The 20063-nt window shown below is 39.2% G+C and overlaps 1 protein-coding gene across 7 annotated transcripts in view; it reads right to left on the bottom strand.

The window, feature by feature from the left end:
• The window catches only part of JADE3 (jade family PHD finger 3), a 138494-nt gene that overhangs the window by 11422 nt on the left and 107009 nt on the right, over positions 1 to 20063 (bottom strand). For 4 of the 7 annotated variants that reach the window (XM_074359567.1, XM_074359566.1, XM_074359569.1 and 1 more), the window contains 3 exons: positions 14879 to 15349; positions 13306 to 13423; positions 4415 to 7481 (listed from right to left, as the gene is read on the bottom strand). In XM_074359567.1, the coding sequence (XP_074215668.1) occupies positions 6571 to 7481; positions 13306 to 13423; positions 14879 to 15349 (1500 nt within the window). In that variant the 3' untranslated portion in view covers positions 4415 to 6570. Of the gene's footprint in view, positions 1 to 4414; positions 7482 to 13305; positions 13424 to 14878; positions 15350 to 20063 lie in introns of those variants that run through there. The other 3 variants (XM_074359570.1, XM_074359571.1, XM_074359572.1) reach the window with 2 other exon arrangements.

Here is a 20063-nt window from a genome sequence, read left to right as displayed (position 1 = left end):
ATGTGTTATTTAGAAGTGTGTTTAGTTTCCAATAGTTGGATTTTCCAGAGATGTTTCTGTTGTTGATTTCTAAGTTCATTCCACTGTGGCCAGAGAACATACTTTTTGAATCCTTTTAAATGTATTAAGACTTGTTTAATGGCCCAGAATATGGTCTATTTTGACAAATGTTCCATTTGCATTTGAAAAAGATGTATTCCGCTGTTGGGTGGAGCGGTAAATGCCAATTAAATCTAGGTGGTTGACAGTTTTGTTCAAATCTTCTATATCCTTCCTGATTTTCTGTGTACTTGTTCTATTAACTATATATATATATATAAACTATAATCACAGGATTGTCCATTTCTTCTTGCAGTTCTACCAGTTTTTCCTTAATGTATTTTGAAGTTATGTTATTAGGTGCATAAACATTTGGGATTTTTATGTCCTCCTGATGAACTTGCCCTCGTGTGATACTAGCCATTCAGCTTTCTTTAGGTTAGTGTTAGCATGGTATTTTTTCCCCATCCTCTTACTTTTAACTTATTTGTGCCTATATATTTAAAAGTGTGTTTCTTATAGGCAGCATAGAGTTGCATTCTTTAATCTCCAAGCTCTGCTCAGGTACCTGGGATTTTTAAGAATTCTTTAATTCTGCAAGCTACCCACTTCCTTGTAGAAGGCTCTGATAATTAGAGCATTATTTCTCATAATGAGCCCCACCTGTCTTCTATCACCCCCCCCACCTCCCCGCACCAGCAACATTCAGTGAATTATTTCCACTTCTGCAGGACAGTTTTTCAGGCAACAGGGACATCCAAACCTATGGAAATTCCTTAGGCAGTGCTAGGTCCAGCCACAGTGGACCAAGCAGACCCATGGAGGATTACCTATGGCTACCTGAGAAGTACCAAAGGCTAGCTTGGAAAAAGTGTGGGAGGCAGGAAATAGAAAATGAATTTCTGCAGGGAAGGATCTTTATTGATTGAAAAAGTATTTATTTTCTATTTCCAGAAAGTATTTCAACTAAGAGAGAAAGCACAGGACCAGCCTAGAGTGGTCAGACACAGCCCAGGTGGTCCCTTTGGGAAGGAGGAATGCTCCACCGAAAGGATAAGGAACACTGGCTTGATGCCTAGTGTATTAGTTTCCTATTTCTGCTGTAACAAATTACCACAAATTTAGTGGCTTAAAACAATACAAATTTATTCTCCTATAGTTTTGGAAGTCGGAAGTCTACAATCATGGTGTAGGCAGGGCTGGGTTCCTTCTGGAGACTTTAGGGGAGAATTCATTTCTTTGCCTTCTTCAGTTTCTAGAGGTCATCTGCACTCCTTGGCTCATGGCCCTTCTTAGCATCACTCCAACCTCTTGCTTCCATTATCACATCTCCTACTACTGATGCTGATCCCCCTGCCTCCCTCTTCTAAGCACCGTTGTGATTATCTTGATTGGGCTCAACTGGATACCCAAGGCTACCCTCTCCATCTCAGGTCCTTAAACTTAGTCACGTCTGCAAAGTCCCTTTTGTCATGCAAGGTAACATATTATGAATATTATTAACATATTCATAGGTTCCAACGATTAGAATGGGGACATCTTTGGGGCGGGGAACTCGGTTATTCAGCCAACTACACTCAGTTACAGGTTAGACTAGCTATGGAGAAGGCAAGTTCACCAGGTCCTAGGTCCACTGTGAGGCTCATCCAGTTCAGATTTGTGTAGATTATCTTGCTCTTTGGATGTGAGCCTCTAAACTGCTTGCCTTCCTATCAGATGACTACTTCTGGCCCAGTCAACTGTCCAGGATGGCAAGTGGTACAGAACTCATATGATTAAACCCTAACTCAGGTGGCTTTCTTCAGGGAGAAGCTGAGTAGAAACACTTAGAGAAGGGCCTTGGGGCATCAGGCAAAGTGACCAAGAGTATGAGCTGTAGAGGCAACCGCACAGGTTCTAGTCCTAATTCTGCTGCATAGTAGCTGTGGAGCCTTGAATGACCGTCTTAACCACTCGGCCTCAGTTTTCACATGTGTCCAATGGAACAGTATCTTCATATGATTGTCATGAGATGTGAGTATAAAATAGTTCACATAAAAGGCTTATTTAACAAAGGGCCTGATGCAGAACAAGGGCTCAATACGTATTGCCATTCTTACTGATTTGAAGGCTTGACTGGTCCTGAACAAGTTTCCTGGCCTGTCCTACCAAAGGTTTTGGTCTTCGCTGGCTTCCCTAAGAGACCTAAGTAGCTGTCTTGAAACTGACCTTTAGCCTGGTCTTTGCCAATGTAGTTCTCGGTCCATCTTTGAGGACTAGGGGACAAGGACACTGGCACAAATTCTGCCCCAAAGATGCAGAAAGCCCCGTTTGATCTTGTTCATGGTTATCCCTGTGGGAAAATCTGACTGAAAAGACCGATGAGCGGCCACAGTACTGCGTAACAGCCAACAATAGCCTCGTGAACACCAGCATTGGATTCACGCCTGTGGCCACCTTTCTGCAGAGCTGGAGGAGGGAGCGGGGCAGAATTAAGCAGAGATCCTGTCTTGGAAGGTAGAAGAGAAAAAGTTAGGATGAAAAGAAGTCTGTTACCAGAACCCTGGTGCACACGCAAGGATTATCTGAAGCAGGCTCAAGTGTGTAACTTTTCCCCCCTAAGTAGCTGAAAGATCTAAAATGGTAACTAACTGCCCAACTTTAAGGGTCTTTCTTTTTTGAGGCCGAGGCGATTAATTCAATGAGATTAGAAATTTCAAAATGTAAGCAATTCTTAGCAGGAAGTTTTTTCACCATGTGAAAAATGACTATAAAATAATGAGACCCATTTTTATGTGTGATTCATGGAACCAGCTTTCATTACATCATGGCAATACTTTAGAAAGCAATGTTGACCAAAAGGCGGTTCTGCAAATCGTTTCCAAATTCAGATAACTTGCCGTAATGAGTACAGCTTAATCAGCCCAATTCCATCTTTCCAGCTTGTTTATAACCGGACATTCAGTTAAAATAAATAAAATGGAGAAGGTGGGGTGTTAAGAGTAGTCAGGTAAGGAGAAGGAAATGTAAAGCTTGGGGCTTTAAGGCTGGAATTCTCATATCCAAACCCACCTTAACATGATGAGAAATGATGGATGCTCTGAGCGTTTTATCAAGATGACTAATGTATTTAAGGAGCATTAGGAAGAACTCATCAGTTTCTGGACAAGGCAGGGGGCACTGGGCTGGGGCTTGGCTTCACCTCCATCCCAGCTCATTTCAAGGACAAACTATCCTCAAGGCTTCAGGTCATACAATTTGTTCCAATCCATGAAGTAAAATTAACTGAATTCACAGAAGCCTCCTTCAACAGTGATGAGCTGAGTATTAAAGAGCTCCCTGTGTAGGAGTGACGGCCTCAGGGTAGGCCTTTATTTATTAACTAAACGTTATTTTTTTAAAAATCAATGCACAATTGCTGCTTTCCATAAAACTTGAGAATAGCTGAATTAAGGTTGTAAAAATCTAATAAACATTTGTTATATATTAGATACATTTTTTTTGGAAAATATCACATGAAAGTTAATTCAGTGGTAAATAAGGTTTTAATCCTATCATGTACTTTTCCCCCCTTCTTAAGAGTCAGCAAGTATGCTGAGGACTGTGAAGTCCTGGAGGAAAAAAGTCCCAGGACTGTGCGTCCTCTAGTTTATTCTATGAATTTAAAACTTTCCTCAACACAGAAACAAAGGTTCATCTCTTATTTGGATTATGGACATTAGCATAGACCCCAAGCTTTTGGTGGTTGTAACAGGGTGTGTTTGTAGTTTTAGTTCTCCAACACTTCACCTAACAGCTCACTGAATCAAAACAGTTATCTAGGAAGGAGAGAGAGGAGGGAGGGGAATGCAGGGGGGGAGAGGAGGCAGGGGAAGGGAAGAAGGGGGGGAGGGACAACCTTATCTTTTAGCTATCTTCACTGTTGATTTACCCAATGATCTTTAGCAAGTTTCTCAAATATAATGAAAATGTTTTTAATGCTCTCAAATCCCAATGACACTACATAACCCCTGTAACGTTAACATACATGACTCCAAATAGAATAATTATTGTAAAGAATGTACATTTTAAGTGAGGCCTGCTCTAAGCCTTCTGAACTTTGTGGCTTTAGATAGGATCCATTTCCCTGAGGTTTTTTATGCTGATTCTAAGGTTTTGTCTTATTAGCCACATGAAATCAAGATTTCTGGGTAGAATCCAATTCCCCAGAGTTCTCTTTGGTACCTGGTACTGACATGAATCATGAATTTGTGCTTTTAAACATTCAATTCCTCCTTCCTTTACCTTTACCCTCTGTTTTCTTTAATGAATAAGATTTTTTTAAATATAAAAGGAACATATCTAAGACTTTTAAAAAGCCATATGCCAAAATAAAAAATTACCACACTGACAGTAGTTAGCAGTTTTCATAATTTAATGAAAAAGTATCGGTAAAAAGGTGACATTTGAAAAAAGACCGAGTTTATCTTGGAAAACTGGACTATATAAGACAAAATGAAAAAAAAATTAACAAAGAAGGTTAAGAGGTAATACTTCAAACAACAGCAAAATGTAGCAAATACATTTTGGGGCAAGTGAAATTTATACAACTGAAGGCTCCTTCATTTACTTAGGAAAATCCTGTAAAAATATTACAACTATATTTCCCTGACTGAAATTATTTTAGTCAATACTCTCCCAATGGCATTACATATGGAATTTGGCTGAAGCACTTTTTCAATGTTTGCTTTTCTTCCCACTCACTCAGAATTGAAAGGCATGAAAGGCTGCTGCACTGGCCTCTAACAGAAGGAGTTTATAACACAGCTCCGTTACAACTTTATTACTGTGAAGGTGTCAAATTAATATCTACCCCAGGAGAATGCAAAAAAAAGCACAGAAACCCAGTGCATAAACAGAAGAAATTCTCTTCCTCATTTGGATAATTCATAGCTTTTTTCCCATTCAAACAAGGTACAGGACACCTACCACACATGCTATGGCATTTTCACACACATACACAGGCACAAAAGAAACATTTTGAAGGTGTAGCCAAAGGAGAGGAAAAATACAGGTGTTTCCAGAAAAGGAGGCAAAAACAAAAGCAAAGGAACCCATTAACGAGGCTTTACGAGAACAAAAGCAGGCGAGAGAAAAGCTGCTGAGTTTCCCATATTGATGGAGGGAAGAGGGGCCCCTGCCTTTGCCACAGCTGGGCTGTTTCAGCAGTAAGCAACTTCCAAAGTCTAAAATGGCCTCTTTTGTCTGAAAACTCTCACTATGTGTTCCCAAACTAGAAGAAAGAGAATATTAATTTAAGGCTAAGAAGAAAAGAGAGCAGAGAATTGTAGTCAGCTTCACATTTCAAAAACTGTAACTTTCCTCTTCTTTAAATGGGAAGCAGATATGTTTTATCCCCCACGAATGTAATTATTCTCTTCCTCCCAGAAGTTAATCAAGGCTGATAGTTTGGAAACAGGGTATGAGCAACTTCTGAAAAACGGCTCCAGCTTTTTTGTTTGGGAAATTGGATTCAAAGTTGGTACAAAGCTAAATTATATCCATGTGTTAAACACATGCTTTCAAATTCTGTTTGACAATAAAAATCTGTTTCAAAATTAAAGCAGGTAAGAATACTTAACCTCTGTGCATTTTACTATATTTTAATTATACCTCAATAAAAATTTTATAAACATTAAAGCAGGTATACAAAAACTGTCAGCCAAACTTATTTAAGTCAAACTCATTTGAAAACAATAACACAAAAACCCTGACCTGATAGAAATCCCCCAGAAATGTTCTCACTTTGGGAAAGGCTCTGGGATCCTTTGCAAATGCCTAAGCTGAGAGAATCAGAGCATTTTCCTTGGAAGTAGTACTTTTGTAAACACTATCCACAAGTTAGCCTTTTACGCTTGTTAGCTGGGTGAAATAGTTACAAGTGCGTCCCCAACAAGCAGGTCTAGGAACAGGCACTGGACATTTAGAAGCATTAGGAGTATTGACTTGGTAAGTTAAGATACTGTGAAAGGAACTCAACCTTGTGCAGAGCACAGGAAGAGGGTAGTGAGTTTGACAACATCTGAGATGTTGGTCCCTGGTCTCTCCCGAAAGAGGTCCAGGAACCAGTGGAGTCAGAAACTTCCTACAGACATGAGCTCTGGGAGTCACATGCTGCAGCTTCAAAACGTAAGTAGTTTTTAGTGTCTGATAATCATGCTCTCTTGCAAATCTATTAACAATGCAAGGACTCTTCATACGTATGTGTATCAATGTGTTAAGATAACTGGAAAGCTGCTCCAAAGTATTTACTAAGGAAATACTCTTCGGCCCAGCTGTTTTCACTAGCCTCTGGCTAAAAAAGAACTGTTTTGGATAATATGCAATTTCTATGAGTGTGCTTTGAAAACTAGACTTGAAACCGGTTCAAAAACTGTAAGCCAATTTACTGTGGAAAAATTTCATCCTTCTCACTACAATTCCTTCTAACATATACTAGAATCCTTTTGGTGTATGGGTTTCCCCAATATATGAGGCAAAGGCAAAGATGGAGCTTTTCTTGGAAGTTTCTGATCACCTATGCATTGAACTGTGCGAAAGCGGGTATGTCTTGCTTTTACCATGGCAATCCCGTCTGGAGTCATGGGGAGGATTTTCCCTGTCTGAGCTCTCTCTCTTTACCCTGACTTTCTCTTTATTCCCATCACTTTCTGCTTCTGAATCACTCAGCTCCAAATCTGGGCAATAGCCATCATTTTCCTGATACGGAGCTCTCCCTGCAGACCGCCTGGCAAGCTGCCTACCCCAGAGCTGCTCCTTGGGGTTAATATTCTTGGTTGGCTTCACACAGCACTGGAGGTCCTCTGTGGTCCTCGCCCACCTGTTGGTGGCCTCTTTAAAGGACCTGCTGAAGTGTTCCATGGTAGATTTTCTAAAGCTGCTCTGACTACTCAAGTGGGAGCTGAGCATCGACTCCTGGTCACAGACCATCTCACTTGAACTGTCTTTTTGGGTGACATCCCCAGACCAGCTGCCCTCCAGGCCATTGGATTTGGCGAACTTGGAGTTAGGCTGACTTTTCCCATTCCCAATGGAAGACTGTCCATGCAGGGCAGCCTGAAGGACCAGAGGCTTTCCCAGCGACTGCCCATGACAGAACTCCGGAGATGGAGTTCTCCAAGCAGGACTGGGAGCCTTTGCTTCACTTCTAGAATGGCCAAGACTGGCCAGAAAACAGTTATTCTTGCTCTCTAGCGGGTGCCTTGGATACGGTTTCATCCTCATTTCTAGTGATTCCTGAGCCACCTGCATGCTCCTCATATTGCGAACTGGGGAGCTGCCGTCAGGAGAGAGGGGTCCGTGATCGGGCTCTGAGGAGCTGTTTCTGCAGTCTTCCGGGGCTGATCTGGGCATTTTTAACTTTAAGGTAATTCGTGGCGGTGGGTAAAACAATGAGTTTTCTAGTGCACTTGTCAAAGGAAGTCCTGAGATCAAAAAGAAAGATTCATTTTAACAACTGATTTAAATAATGGTGTATGTTTTCATGCAAACAGAAATATAAGAAAGTGAGGGTAGTGATACTCATAACCAGACAAAATAGACTTTAAAACAATGGCTATAACAAAAGACAAAGAAAGGCATTCTATAATGCTGAAGGGAGCAATACAAAGGAGGCTATTATACTTATTAATATATATGTACCTAATACAGGAACATCTAAATACATAAAGCAAATACTGACAGAAAGGGAGAAACTGACAATAATACAATGATAGTAGGGGCTTTAACCTCACTGACATAATTGGACTTGGCCTGGGGATCATCCAGACAGAAAATCAATAGGCAACAATGGTCTTAAATGACACAATAGACTAGTTGGACTTAATTGGTATCTACAGGGTACTATATCCAAAACCAGCAGAATTCACATTCTTTCCAAGTGCACACTGAACGTTCTCTAGGACGGATCACATGCTGAGCCACAAGTCTTAACAAATTTAAGAGGACAGAAATTATACCAAGCATTTTTTTCCGACCACAATGGTATAAACTAGAAATCAACTACAGAAAGAAAAATGAGAAGAGAACAAACACATGGAGACTAAACAACATGCTACTAAATAACCAACGTGTCGATGAAACCAGAGAGGAAATTAAAAAATACCTTGAGACAAATGACAATGAAAACACAACCACAAAAAATCTATGGGACCCAGCAAAATCAGTCCTAAGAGGGAATTCATAGCAATAAAGGCCTTTTTGAAAAAACAGGAAAAATCTCAGATAAACAACCTAACCTACCACCTAAAAGAATTAGCAAAAGAAGAATGAAAAAACCTAAAGTCAGCAGAAGGAAAGAAATAATAAAGATCAGAGAGGAAATAAATAAATAGAGATTAAAAAAGCAATTAAAAAATCAATAAAACCAAGTGCTGTTTTTTTTTTTTTGGAAGAGTAAACAAAATTGACAAACCTCTGGCCAGACTCAGAAGAAAAGAGAGAGGACCCAAATAAACAAAATAATAAAGGAAAGAGGAGAAATTACAACCAACATACAACCCCCCCCCAAAACCCCTGTAAGATAATACTATGAACAATTATAGGCCAACAAACTGGACACAACTGAGAAGAACTGGACAAATTTCTAGCAAAGCCAAGACTGAATCAAGAAGAAACAATTTGAACAGACTAGTAGTAAAATTGAATTTATAATGAAAAAGCTCCCATCAAACAAAGTCCAGGACCGGACAGTTTCACAACGGAAATCTATCAAACATATAAAGAAGAACTAATACCTATCCTTCTCAAACTGTTCCAAACATCTAAAGAGGATGGAACACCCCCAAATTCGTTCTACGAGGCCACCATTACCCTGATACCAAAATCAAAGATATGACCAAAAAGGAAAACTAGATGCCAATATCTTTGATAAATACAGATGCAAAAGTCCTTAACAAAATATTTGCAAGCCAAATCCAACCATATATAAAAAGGAACATACATCATGATCAAGTTGGATTTATTCCAGAAACACAAGAATGGCTCAGTATCTGCAAATCAATCAATGTGACACACCATGTTAACAAAAGGATAAAAACCACATGAACATCTCTATAAATGTAAAAAAAAGCATTTGACAAAATTCAACATCCATTCATGATAAACACTCTCATCAAAGTTGGTACAGAAGGAATATATCTCAACAATGAAGACCATTTATGACAAACCCAAAGCCAACATTATACTCAACAGTGAAAGTTGAAAGCCTTTTCTCTAATTCAGGAACAAGACAAGGATGCCTACCTACTCTTGCCACTTCTATTTAACATAGTACTGGAAGTCCTAGCCACAGCAACCACACAAGAAAAAAGCATCCAAACTGGAAGGGAAGAGATAAAGTGGTCACTGTTTGCAGATGACATGATACTTTACATAGAAAACCCTAAACTCTCCACCCAAACACTACTAGAATAAAAAAAATTCAGCAAAGTTGCAGGATACAAGATTAATATACAGAAATCGGCTGCTTTTCTATACACTAATAATGAACTATCAGAAAGATAAAGTAAAAAAAAATCCTGCTTAAAATCACATCAAAAGGAATAAAATAATTAGGAATAAACAACCAAGTTGTTGAAAGACCTATACTCTGAAAACTATAAAACACTGCTGAAGGAAACTGAAGATGACATAAAGAAGCAGAAAGATATCCCATGCTCTTAGATTCAAATAATTAATATTGTTAAAATGGACATACTACCCAAAGAAATCTATAGACAATGCAATTCATATCAAAATATCCATTACAGGTTTCACAGAACTAGAACAAATAATCCTAAAATTCATGTGGAATCACAAAAGGCCCTGAATTGTCAAAGCAACCTTGAATAAAAAGAGCAAAGCTGGAAGTATCATGCTCCCAGACTTCAGATTATACTACAGAGCTACAGTAATCAAAACAGCATGGTACTGGCACAAAAACAGACACACAGATCAATGGAACAGAACAGAGAGCCCAGAAATAAACCCATGCACCTATAGTCAGTTAATCTACAACAAAGGAGGCAAGACTATACAATGGAGAAAAGACAGTCTCTTCAACAGGTGGTTGTTGGGAAAACTGGACAGCTACATGTAAAACAATGAGCACTTCCTCACACCATATACAAAAATAAACTCAAAATGGATTAAAGACCTAAATGTAAGACCTAAAATCATAAAATTCCTAGAAGAAAACAGGCAGAACATTCTTTGCAATAAATAATAGCAATTTTTTTTGGATCTGTCTCCTAAGGCCAAAGAAATGAAAGCAAAAATAAACAAATGGGACCTAATTAAACTTAAAAGCTTTTGCAAAGCAAAGGAAACCACTGACAAAATGAAAACCTACAGAATGGGAGAAAATATTTGCAAATGATATGATCAACAAGGGGTTAATATCCAAAATATATAAAGAGCTCATAAAACTCAATATCAAATAAATAAATAAATAAATAAAAGCAACCTGATCAAAAAATGGGCAGAAGACCTCAACAGACATTTTTCCAAAGAAGATGTACAGATGGCTAACAGGCACATGAAAAGCTGCCCAACATCATTAATTATTAGAAAAATGCAAATCAAAACCACAATGAAATATGACCTCACACCTGTCAGAATGGCTATTATCAAACAGTTTATAAATAACAAATGTTGGTGAGGATGAAAAGGGAACCCTTGTACAGTGTTGGTGGGAGTATAAATTGGTGCAGACACTGTGGAAAACAGTATGGAGGTTCCTCAAAAAACTAAAACTAGAACGACCATATGATCCAGCAATTTCAGTCCTGGGTATACATCCAGAAAAAATGAAAACACTATTTCAAAAAGATATATGCACCCCAAATTCACAACAGCACTATTTACAATAGCCAAGATATGGAAGCAACCCAAGTGCCCATGAACAAAGGACTGGATAAAGAAGTCGTGGTATATATTTACAATGGAATACTACTCAGCCATAAAAAGGAATGAAATTCTGCCAGTTGAGGCAACATGGATGACCTAGAGAATATTGCATTTAGCGAAATAAGTCAGACAGAAGAAGACAAATACTGTATGATATCATTTATATACGTAATCTAAAAAATAATACGAAAGAATGTATATGCCAAAGAGAAACAGACTCACAGATATAGAAAACAACCTTGTGTTTATCAAAGGGGAGAGGGGCAAACTAGGGGTATGGGATTAAGAGATACAAACTACTACATATAAAACAGGCTAAGCAACAAGGATATATTGTACAGGAATTATACCCATTACCTTGTAATAATTTTCTTGTATATATATTTTTTATTGAAGTATAATCAGTTTACAGTGTTGTGTCAATTTCTGGTGTACAGCACTGTAATAACTTTTAATGGAATATAAGCTGTAAAGATACTGAATCCCTATGCTGTATACCTGAAATTAATATAATTTTGTAAATAAACTATACTTCAATTAAAAAAGAAAAAAATTAATAAATAATGGTGTAGTGCTTATGGCAGAGTGAGTTGTAGACATACACATCACATACCTACTCTTCCAAATGTCTAAAAAGCACCCCTCTTTGATGTGTATGTATAGCCACAGAAATGAGCTGAACTAGATGTTGGGGCAGGGGATGCTACAAGTGGAAAACTCAGGAATGACACTGTCTGCTGTGTGACTCCCAACCTTTTCACCTCTGCTCTCCCAGTCTGTAAAATTATCACAAAGACTAGCGTGGTGCCTCCTACATCCTTTCTCTGTCCCTTCCATTTCTGAAAAGAATGTCACTAGCAGCAGTTTAGAACAGGGCTTCCCCATTTGTGTGTCTGTACGTGTGCATGTGTGGGTACTGCACAGCACACAGGACATGCCTTAAACATAGAGATTTCATACCCCACCCTCCAGTCTCTTCTGTTCTTCCTAAAGCAAATCAAATACAAACCTGCAAGAATGTAGCACAGGTTTTGCTGGGTGAAGAGTATGTGAGTATGTGTTTTAACCTGGTATTAGTAGCAGTGTTAGTGGGTATATGTCCTTAACCTAAAATAACTTCCTCACTATGAATGATCATTGGAGGTGTGGAGTAGGTTTTGTAGTGGCAAGGCCAGCAGAAAAGAATCATGATGTTCTTGCCAATGGTCTGTTATGGACTTGGCCTGGAGAGCACTGACAATCAGTTACCTGGTTATATCAATCCTACAATCATACTTAGAAGAGGTCTTCTTCTCTCTATTATTTTGAGCGCTCTGAAATTAAAAGGGCACTACCAAACAACTTCTCTCTGTGCACGGACTTGACCTTTGCCCATTACTATTTCACTGTAGCCTCACAAAAATGACATATAGCGAGGACAACTACTAGGTGCCCCAATGGGCAGCACACATGCAGTTATGGGGCTGGCTCCCACTAATCAGAAGCCACATAGTCTAGAGGCCAATTTCCTTGGCACCATAGGGGCTCCTCCTCCTGTCCTTTGGTTCTCCTTGTCTTGTCCATCATGATGCCCTTGTGGCTGAGCAGCCTTGCTACCTCTTGCTACACCATTCTGCTGTGACCCATGATATTCACAAATAGTCACAAGCCTTTGATGCCTATCTGACACCACATTTCTGGGTGTCTCTCTTGCCCTATGGCTGGTCCTTGGCAGAAGCTGGATTCTGTACACCCTGCCCAGTCAGCCCTGGTTGCCCAGGTTCTGCCACCGACCTCTGTGCTAAATGAGGCATAGGGAGGTTACAAATGTCACTGAATATGACTATCATTATTCCAGCCAAGCTCCTTGTGCTTAGGGCACTGGAATTATGCTCATTCGTTTCCCTCACCAAGTGGGCAGTGTACTCTGAAGGAAGGAATTCTGTCTTGCTGACTGCTCTATCTTCTAGCTCAGTTCTTAGTCCACAGCAGGTGCTCAACAAACATTAGTGAATAAATCAAGAGACAAGAATCCAGATCTCCTAACTTCTGGCTAAGCATTTGTTTTAACAGACTATTGTTAAGATGAGTAACCGTGGAAGTAAATGTTTTTTGGAAACTAGGATTAGATTCTATCCTACTGATTTCTACATGAATCTGATGATTTTAGAATAATTTCATGGCTCCAGCTAATGGCCTCTAATATCTGTCTGGGACCTAGGTTATCTGCCTTAGACCTACAATTCCCTAAGTCCCACTCTGGGATTTCTTGCCTCATGAGTCGACAGTGAAATGGGCCATGTTATATCAGGGCTGGACTAGAACAAACGAATTTAAAAGATTTTTAAGTCAAGCAGTTGACATAAAATTTATATAGGTTACCTGCAGCAATTTCTTGGTTAGCAAGCTGGACTTGCAAACTGAAGATCTGTTCTTGAACTTTGTTGTATGACAGTTTCAGCTTCTCTCGCCTGCTTATCATGTAGCACAGGTTTCGGACCTGAAAGCCCAACCCCCATCAAATAGAGATTTTGGTTATGTTACACAGACCTGACAAGTGAAATAGTTTAGCTAAAATTAAGACAACTAAAGTCAGGTGGGGGGGTGGGGGTGAGGAGAGAAGACAGAACCCAAAAGCTATATAATGAGAGGCCCTCCACAGGAATCCATGTAGCATGGTTAGCCATGGCATCATGGTTCTCGTATCAATCAGCAGCACAAGCAAAATGCTCCAAAGCCGCCTCCCGAAGCCTACTCTCCCTGTGGTGTCATGGGCTTGATATTTGTCTGCAAAGCCAGGCTGGGAAGGCCAAATGATAATTTAAAGGTCTGCTGGGAAGACTGTAAGTGGCTTTGTTTGCTCACACTTTCAGCTCAGCCAAGTCTTTGTAGCTGCAAGGGTGAAATTCTCACTCTCTCATCTCTCTCATACTCCCCCATCTGGACAAATTACTCAACCTTTCTGTATGCCAGTTTATTCATTTGTAAATAGGGATAATAGTAGTACCTTCTTCAGAGGCATGTTAGGATTAAATGAGTTAATATTTATAAAATGCTTAGAACAGTGTTGCCACATAGTAAGTGCTATATATGCGTGAGTTAAATTTTTAAGTGAGCCAAATCTACTAGTTCCCCTCCAAATTCTGGTAGGAGAGGAAGAAAAAAACAAGCCATCTCTATAATTATACTTGATTATAAAATTCTCTAGGGTAAACACAGGGCCTAATTTATCTCTGAATTCCTATATACCTAATTTAGTAGATACCTGATATATATCATAAGTTAAATTGAATTATCTGGTGCAGAGGCTCTCAATCAGGGGCAATTTTGACTCCCAGGGGGCATCTGGTAATTTGGGAACATTTTTGATTGTCGCAGATGGGTATGTGGGGATTTGCTATTGGCATCTAGTGGGTAGAGGCCAGGGATGCTGCTAAACATCTTATAGTATCCCCGACAACAAAGAACTATCCAGCCCAAAATGTCAATAGTACCAAATTTAAGAAACTCTGGGGGATAGGTACAGCTCAGTGGTGGAGCACATACTTTAGCATACATGAGGTACCTCCATTAAAAAAAAAAAAAAAAGAAACTTTGATCTGGTGTTTTCCTAAACAAAACTCATTCTTTCTTCAGCCTGCAGTCTCATTAAGTGTGTCAGTAAAATACAGCTGAGCCAATTTAGGTTCAACAGTGAATAAAAAGTAAACCAAATGAAAACTGATTTCAGATTTAAGGTTTACAGAGCATCTAAGTGAGGCCTTTTCTATTCCCTGCATGTTCCAAAATTTAAACAGAGACCGATGTTTGGGGCCCAATGAAATCAAAAGATAAGCAAGGACATAGAAGCCCTAACTACAAATGCAAATGAGAGGCACTTTTTTAAAACTGGAAGAGGGGCCTCCATTTCCATGCAGACCCAGACCTGCACACTAGTCAGAGTTGGTCACCTTACCCTCTCTAGGTCTTGCCGTAGGTGCATAAACATTCTCATGCGGGTGTGAATACTCTCCTCTTTTGGCTGCACCAGACCATTTTCTTCATCTTCTTTTGGAGGAAATAATGGCTTATTGAAGTTACTTTTCCTCTTTAGTTTCCAGTAGTTATAGATAAAGTCCACAGCTAGCGTGGGCAGCCCCAGCTCTTTGGCCACATCTTCCACTCGGACCAGGGAATAGAACTCCTCCTCCAGCTCCCGAAGCTTCTGTGCCCGCAGGCTGGTCTTCTCGCTTTTGGCCTGGCTCTGCTCTGAAGCCCTGTGTAGGGGGTACTCAGCCTCCCCGAGCTTCTGCCTGTTTTGGCTGTGCTTTAGGCAGTATGACTTAAACTTCACTTCATCCCCCTCATCTAGGATGGTCTTCATCTCTAGGCTGTGCTCAAAGGCACATGTGACGTGGAAGGCAGTGATGCAGCTTTTCACCGAGCACTGTGGGAAGGAAAGACGTGTTAAGGCAGCAGGGCTGTGAGGGGAAAGGGGAAGCCTGGGCCTAAACTGAAAGCTCATAGGAAGCAAAGGAAAGACGGAAAAAGTTGGTCCTAAACTGACCATGACAGGTGCTTTATAAGTAAAGCAGGAAATCTGCTCTTATAGAAAGCAGTAAAAACAGAAGCAAAAAAAAAAAAATTTTTTTTCAAACTCTCCTTTAAATGTTAGCTCAAGTATTAAGTTCTTCTGAGAATTCTTCTTCAACTGTAGAGTCATGCTGTACCTTCTCTGTGACCCCTACATCACCTTATTATATGCTTTTTATTGGTCCTTTGCCCGCTGTACCTATAGCATAGTAAAATGTCAAATCCCTGGCCATGGCTCTTAAAGACAGAAGCTGTGCCATTTATCTTCGCATTGCCATCAACTATTGAACAAGCTCAACAAGATCAAGAAATGCTTATGAATAAATGAAAGAAAAACAAAATCAGTATCACTGCCAGAGCAGCTACTGGTTCTAAAAAGGCCAGAGGAACTCTAATATCTCAGTAACCTAACTTCTTGACATTGTTCTTATAGAGCTATGCCATCCAATATGGTACCCAACTGGCCACAAGTAGCTATTTAAATTAAAATTACATACAATTAAAAATTAAATTCCTCAGTCATGTTAGCTACATTTCATCCATACTGGACAGCACAGATTTCCATCACACTGCAGGAAGTTCTATTGGACAGTATGGTTACAGACAATCTGAAATTAAGTTTATAAATAATTTATAATAATATTCTGCCATTCATAGATGCAACACATTCGTGAAGTATCACTATGGAGCATGCACTGAGGGTTCACAGGGAGGCAGAGAGAACCTGGCCCATGATTGCCAGAGTCCTGTGCTTCAGTTAGTCTCAATTACCGTTTGTTACGGTTAACATGTTACAGCTTTCGTTCCAGAGATTTAAAATACATGTGTGTGTTTATATGTTTATGCAGAGGAAGGAGGAAAAGCAATGGAGGATTTGTTTCAAAGGATATAGTGTGAATTCCCACGTTTAAAGCCAAGTCTCAAATCTTTTGGAAGCCTGCTTCTGGAGGGCAGACTGCTCAATTACCTATGTGTTGGGTTTTTGATAACTAAACATAGAGAATACCTTGGATATGAATAAAGACTAAAAAAGTACAAACCCTTATAATAGATTATAATAGTCTTCTTAAGAGACTGAGAATTCAACACTTAATACTGGCAACCACCAAAGCTCCAATGGGACAGGTTCCATTTAAACTAATTTCACAGGATAAAGATTTCCAGGGATGGAATACAATTTGAAGATCATCTTATCCGGCCTCACATGTATTATTGCTTGTACTTCCAATGGAGTACCTGATTTTCTACCTCCACTGCCCCCCCACCCCTAAATCCTTCCACTTTTCAGATAAGTGGTAATCTAACCCGGTTGTATTTCCAAAACAGCCCACCCCAACTTAGGACAGCTCTGTTGGAAAAGTTTGTTACATTACACTGAAATCTGTATCCTTAAAAATTCTATGTATTTGAAAAGCCTCATGAAAATGAGAATGATGAAAGCCCAAAACATACTTTTATCTGGCTATTTTTTATTATCCCTTGGTTAAGAAACTAGCTGGTCATTAAAAAAAAAAGTAGCAAAAAGCATTCTTTAGTAAAAGATTAAAAGTGTTGGGCATAGTTCTCTTCTGTTGTTTAGTAACTGACAAAAATATGGGAAGAGAAAGCATTAGGATTGTTTTCTATTCAAGTGGAAGAGTGTGTGACATAAAATTACTACTAATGGGAAGCTAACAACAGATCCTCTCTCTCAGGTCAAATTTACAGAATGTAGAGATATAAATTACTCAAAATACATGACAATACATGAGTAAGAACTGGGTACTTAGATGAAAAGTGAAATGTCCTTAGGAAACTGCTTAAAATCTCTCTAATTTCAAAAAAAAAGGTATCATTTTAGGATATTTATAGCTGGAGGTCTATATACTTTGGTGGTAAAGGAGATGCTAACCAAGTTTTGGTGCCAAATAACTATTTACTTTTTTCCAAAAACATATTTGGCACATTCTATTAAACCAAATGCTTTTGTATACATCTCATTTATTCCTACTATAATAATACGGGAGGTTTTATTAAACCCATTTAAAAAGAACAGCTTTATTGAGATACAATTTACATACCATAAAACTCATCAATTTTAAGTACACATTTCAGTGTTTTTAGTGTATTTACAGAGTTGTACAACTATCAGCACTAAGTAATTCCACTACGTTTTCATCACTCCTAAAAAGAAGTATTGTGCTTACTTGTAGTCACTCCCTGTTCTCAATTCTAGTCCCAAGTAACCACTGATCTACCCTGTGTCTTGACATTGTTATCAAAGTCCATCTATATATTCTAGCACGTATCAGAATTTCACTCTTTAAAATATGGCTAAATGATATTTCACTACATGGATATACCACATTTATTTATCCGTTCATCAGTCGATGGATATTGGGTTATTTTCACTTTTTTGCTATCATGAAATAATGCTATGAACATTTGTGTACAAGTTTTTGTGTGGACATATGTTTTCATTTCTCTTTGGTAATGTGCAATAAAGGATTACTATTCCCCCCAAAAAGTTTGGCCTTTCGCCCTTAGCTCCTGAGAGGTAACCTCTAAGCCCTTGGGATGTCTTGCCTGATAAGAGTGTCTTTATTTACCTGGAAGCCTTTGGCCATGTCAGATAGTCTATGCTAACAATGTGATTTACGGTGGAAGCTTTGGGCCACGTGTTACCAGCCTGACCTCTGGAGGGACTGGAGACTAAGGTCAGCCACGTAGGTGGTAGCCATGTCTGCATGACCAACTCCTAACTAAATGTCTGACACCAAGGCTTGGGTGGCTTTGCTCGTTGGCAATACTCTGTATTATCACACATCACTGCTGGGAGAAATAAGCACTGTCCATGAGACTCCACTTAAGAGAGGAAACTGGTAGCTCCATGCCTGGTCTCTCCAGGACCCTGCCCTATGTGCCTCTTTTCTTTGCTGATTTTATTCTGTATTCTTTCACTGTAACAAACTATAACCATGAATATAACAGTTTTTTTGAGTTCTGTGAGTCCTTCTAGTGAATTATTGAACTTGAGGGTGGTCTTGGGGGACCTCTAACTGCAGGTATACAGTTAGAAGTGGAATTGCTAAGACCTATGGTGTCTCTATGTCTAATTTTTTGAAGAACTGACAAATAGTTTTCCACAGTGGCTGTGCATTTTACATTCCCACCAGCAATACTCAAGAGTTCTAATTTCTCCATATTCCTGCCAATAACTGTTGTCTGCCTTTTTGATTATTACCACCCTAGTGAGTATGATGTAGTATCTCACTGCGGTTTATTTACTTTTGGGGGGGAGAAATAATTTTCTACTCATTCTTCACAGAAACGAATTTTTGAAATACTTTCACTAGAGGGAAAATGCTACCCTTACACATTCACATTTGTAAGGGAAGTTGGAGGTTCTGTGGGATAAGAATTGGATCAGATGGGGTGGTTGGAATAAAAATCTTTGAAAAAGAACACCAGAGACTGATTTAAGAGTTAAATTTTTTCTTGCCTCTTTAAAGAAATATTTTGTCACCTTCAAAAAGAAAATAGTGCGTCCTCCCCAAAAGCAGATGACACCCGCCTGGAACACCAAGGGCCTGGTGCATATGTCCTGAGCAGTTCTTATCCTGCTGCAGGACAGTGTCCATTTGCTTGCCCTTAATCCCCAATAATCTGTGAACAGACAAATGGGTGGTATCAGAGCAACTTTCTCAAAACCTGGTTACTGAAACAATGTCATAAATGGTTCAAGCCAGACTACAAAACTGATTTAGCCATTATGTACTTAAACTCTAGCACCAGCAGTGGCCACCAAGCCCTTCTGACCTCTTATTCCTAAGGATCTGTAAAGGTCTGAGGGGAGATGTCATTTGAATGTTATTTAACTTTTCCCATGTTTCTATCTGGTCTCCCCTAATAGGCTATAAACTCCTGAAGGCAAGGACCAGAAACACCCTAGAACAAGAACAATTTATACTAACAAATAAAAATTGGGATATATGAGAAAAATATTAAGTTGCTTTCCCTCTTAATTTTTTGGGTATCTTTTAATCTCAATATTTAATTTCCTTCTCTACTAGTACCACCTTCATCACTGAGTAGATGTACTTGCATTTCCCCACCTGTTGAAGATTTTCACTTACATGATCACATTCCTCTACTGTCAAAAGGGGCGCCTACCTCAGCACCAAATGCTTTACGATTCTATTTTGGCTGGACGAATGCTAGGGCTTTCCATCAGCAAAGTCAGACTGACTCCAGGGAATAATATGAACAATAATAACAAGTACAACTACTAGTAATGCTAATATTTACTGAGTATTTATTATCTGTTACACACTGTGTCAAGCTCTTCACCACCTTACTAAGTAGGTACTATTACCATCTCTGCTTACAGATGTGGAAACTGAGGCACAGATATGGTAGGTAACCTCTTCAAGACTACATAACAAAGAAGAGGTGAAACCAGGATTTGAACCCCAGAAATCTGGCTCCAAAGGCCATGTTTCTAACCACTGTTCTTTCTTTCTTCTCAGGGAAGGCTTAAAACATCTGGATTGAGGTTGAATGAGGCTTGAACATAAGATATATAAAGA

The sequence above is a fragment of the Camelus bactrianus genome, chromosome X, assembly GCF_048773025.1.
Source record: "Camelus bactrianus isolate YW-2024 breed Bactrian camel chromosome X, ASM4877302v1, whole genome shotgun sequence".
Lineage (NCBI taxonomy): Eukaryota > Metazoa > Chordata > Mammalia > Artiodactyla > Camelidae > Camelus > Camelus bactrianus.
The sequence above is the reverse complement of the archived record's forward strand: the minus strand, read 5'-3'. Positions and strand labels throughout refer to the sequence as shown.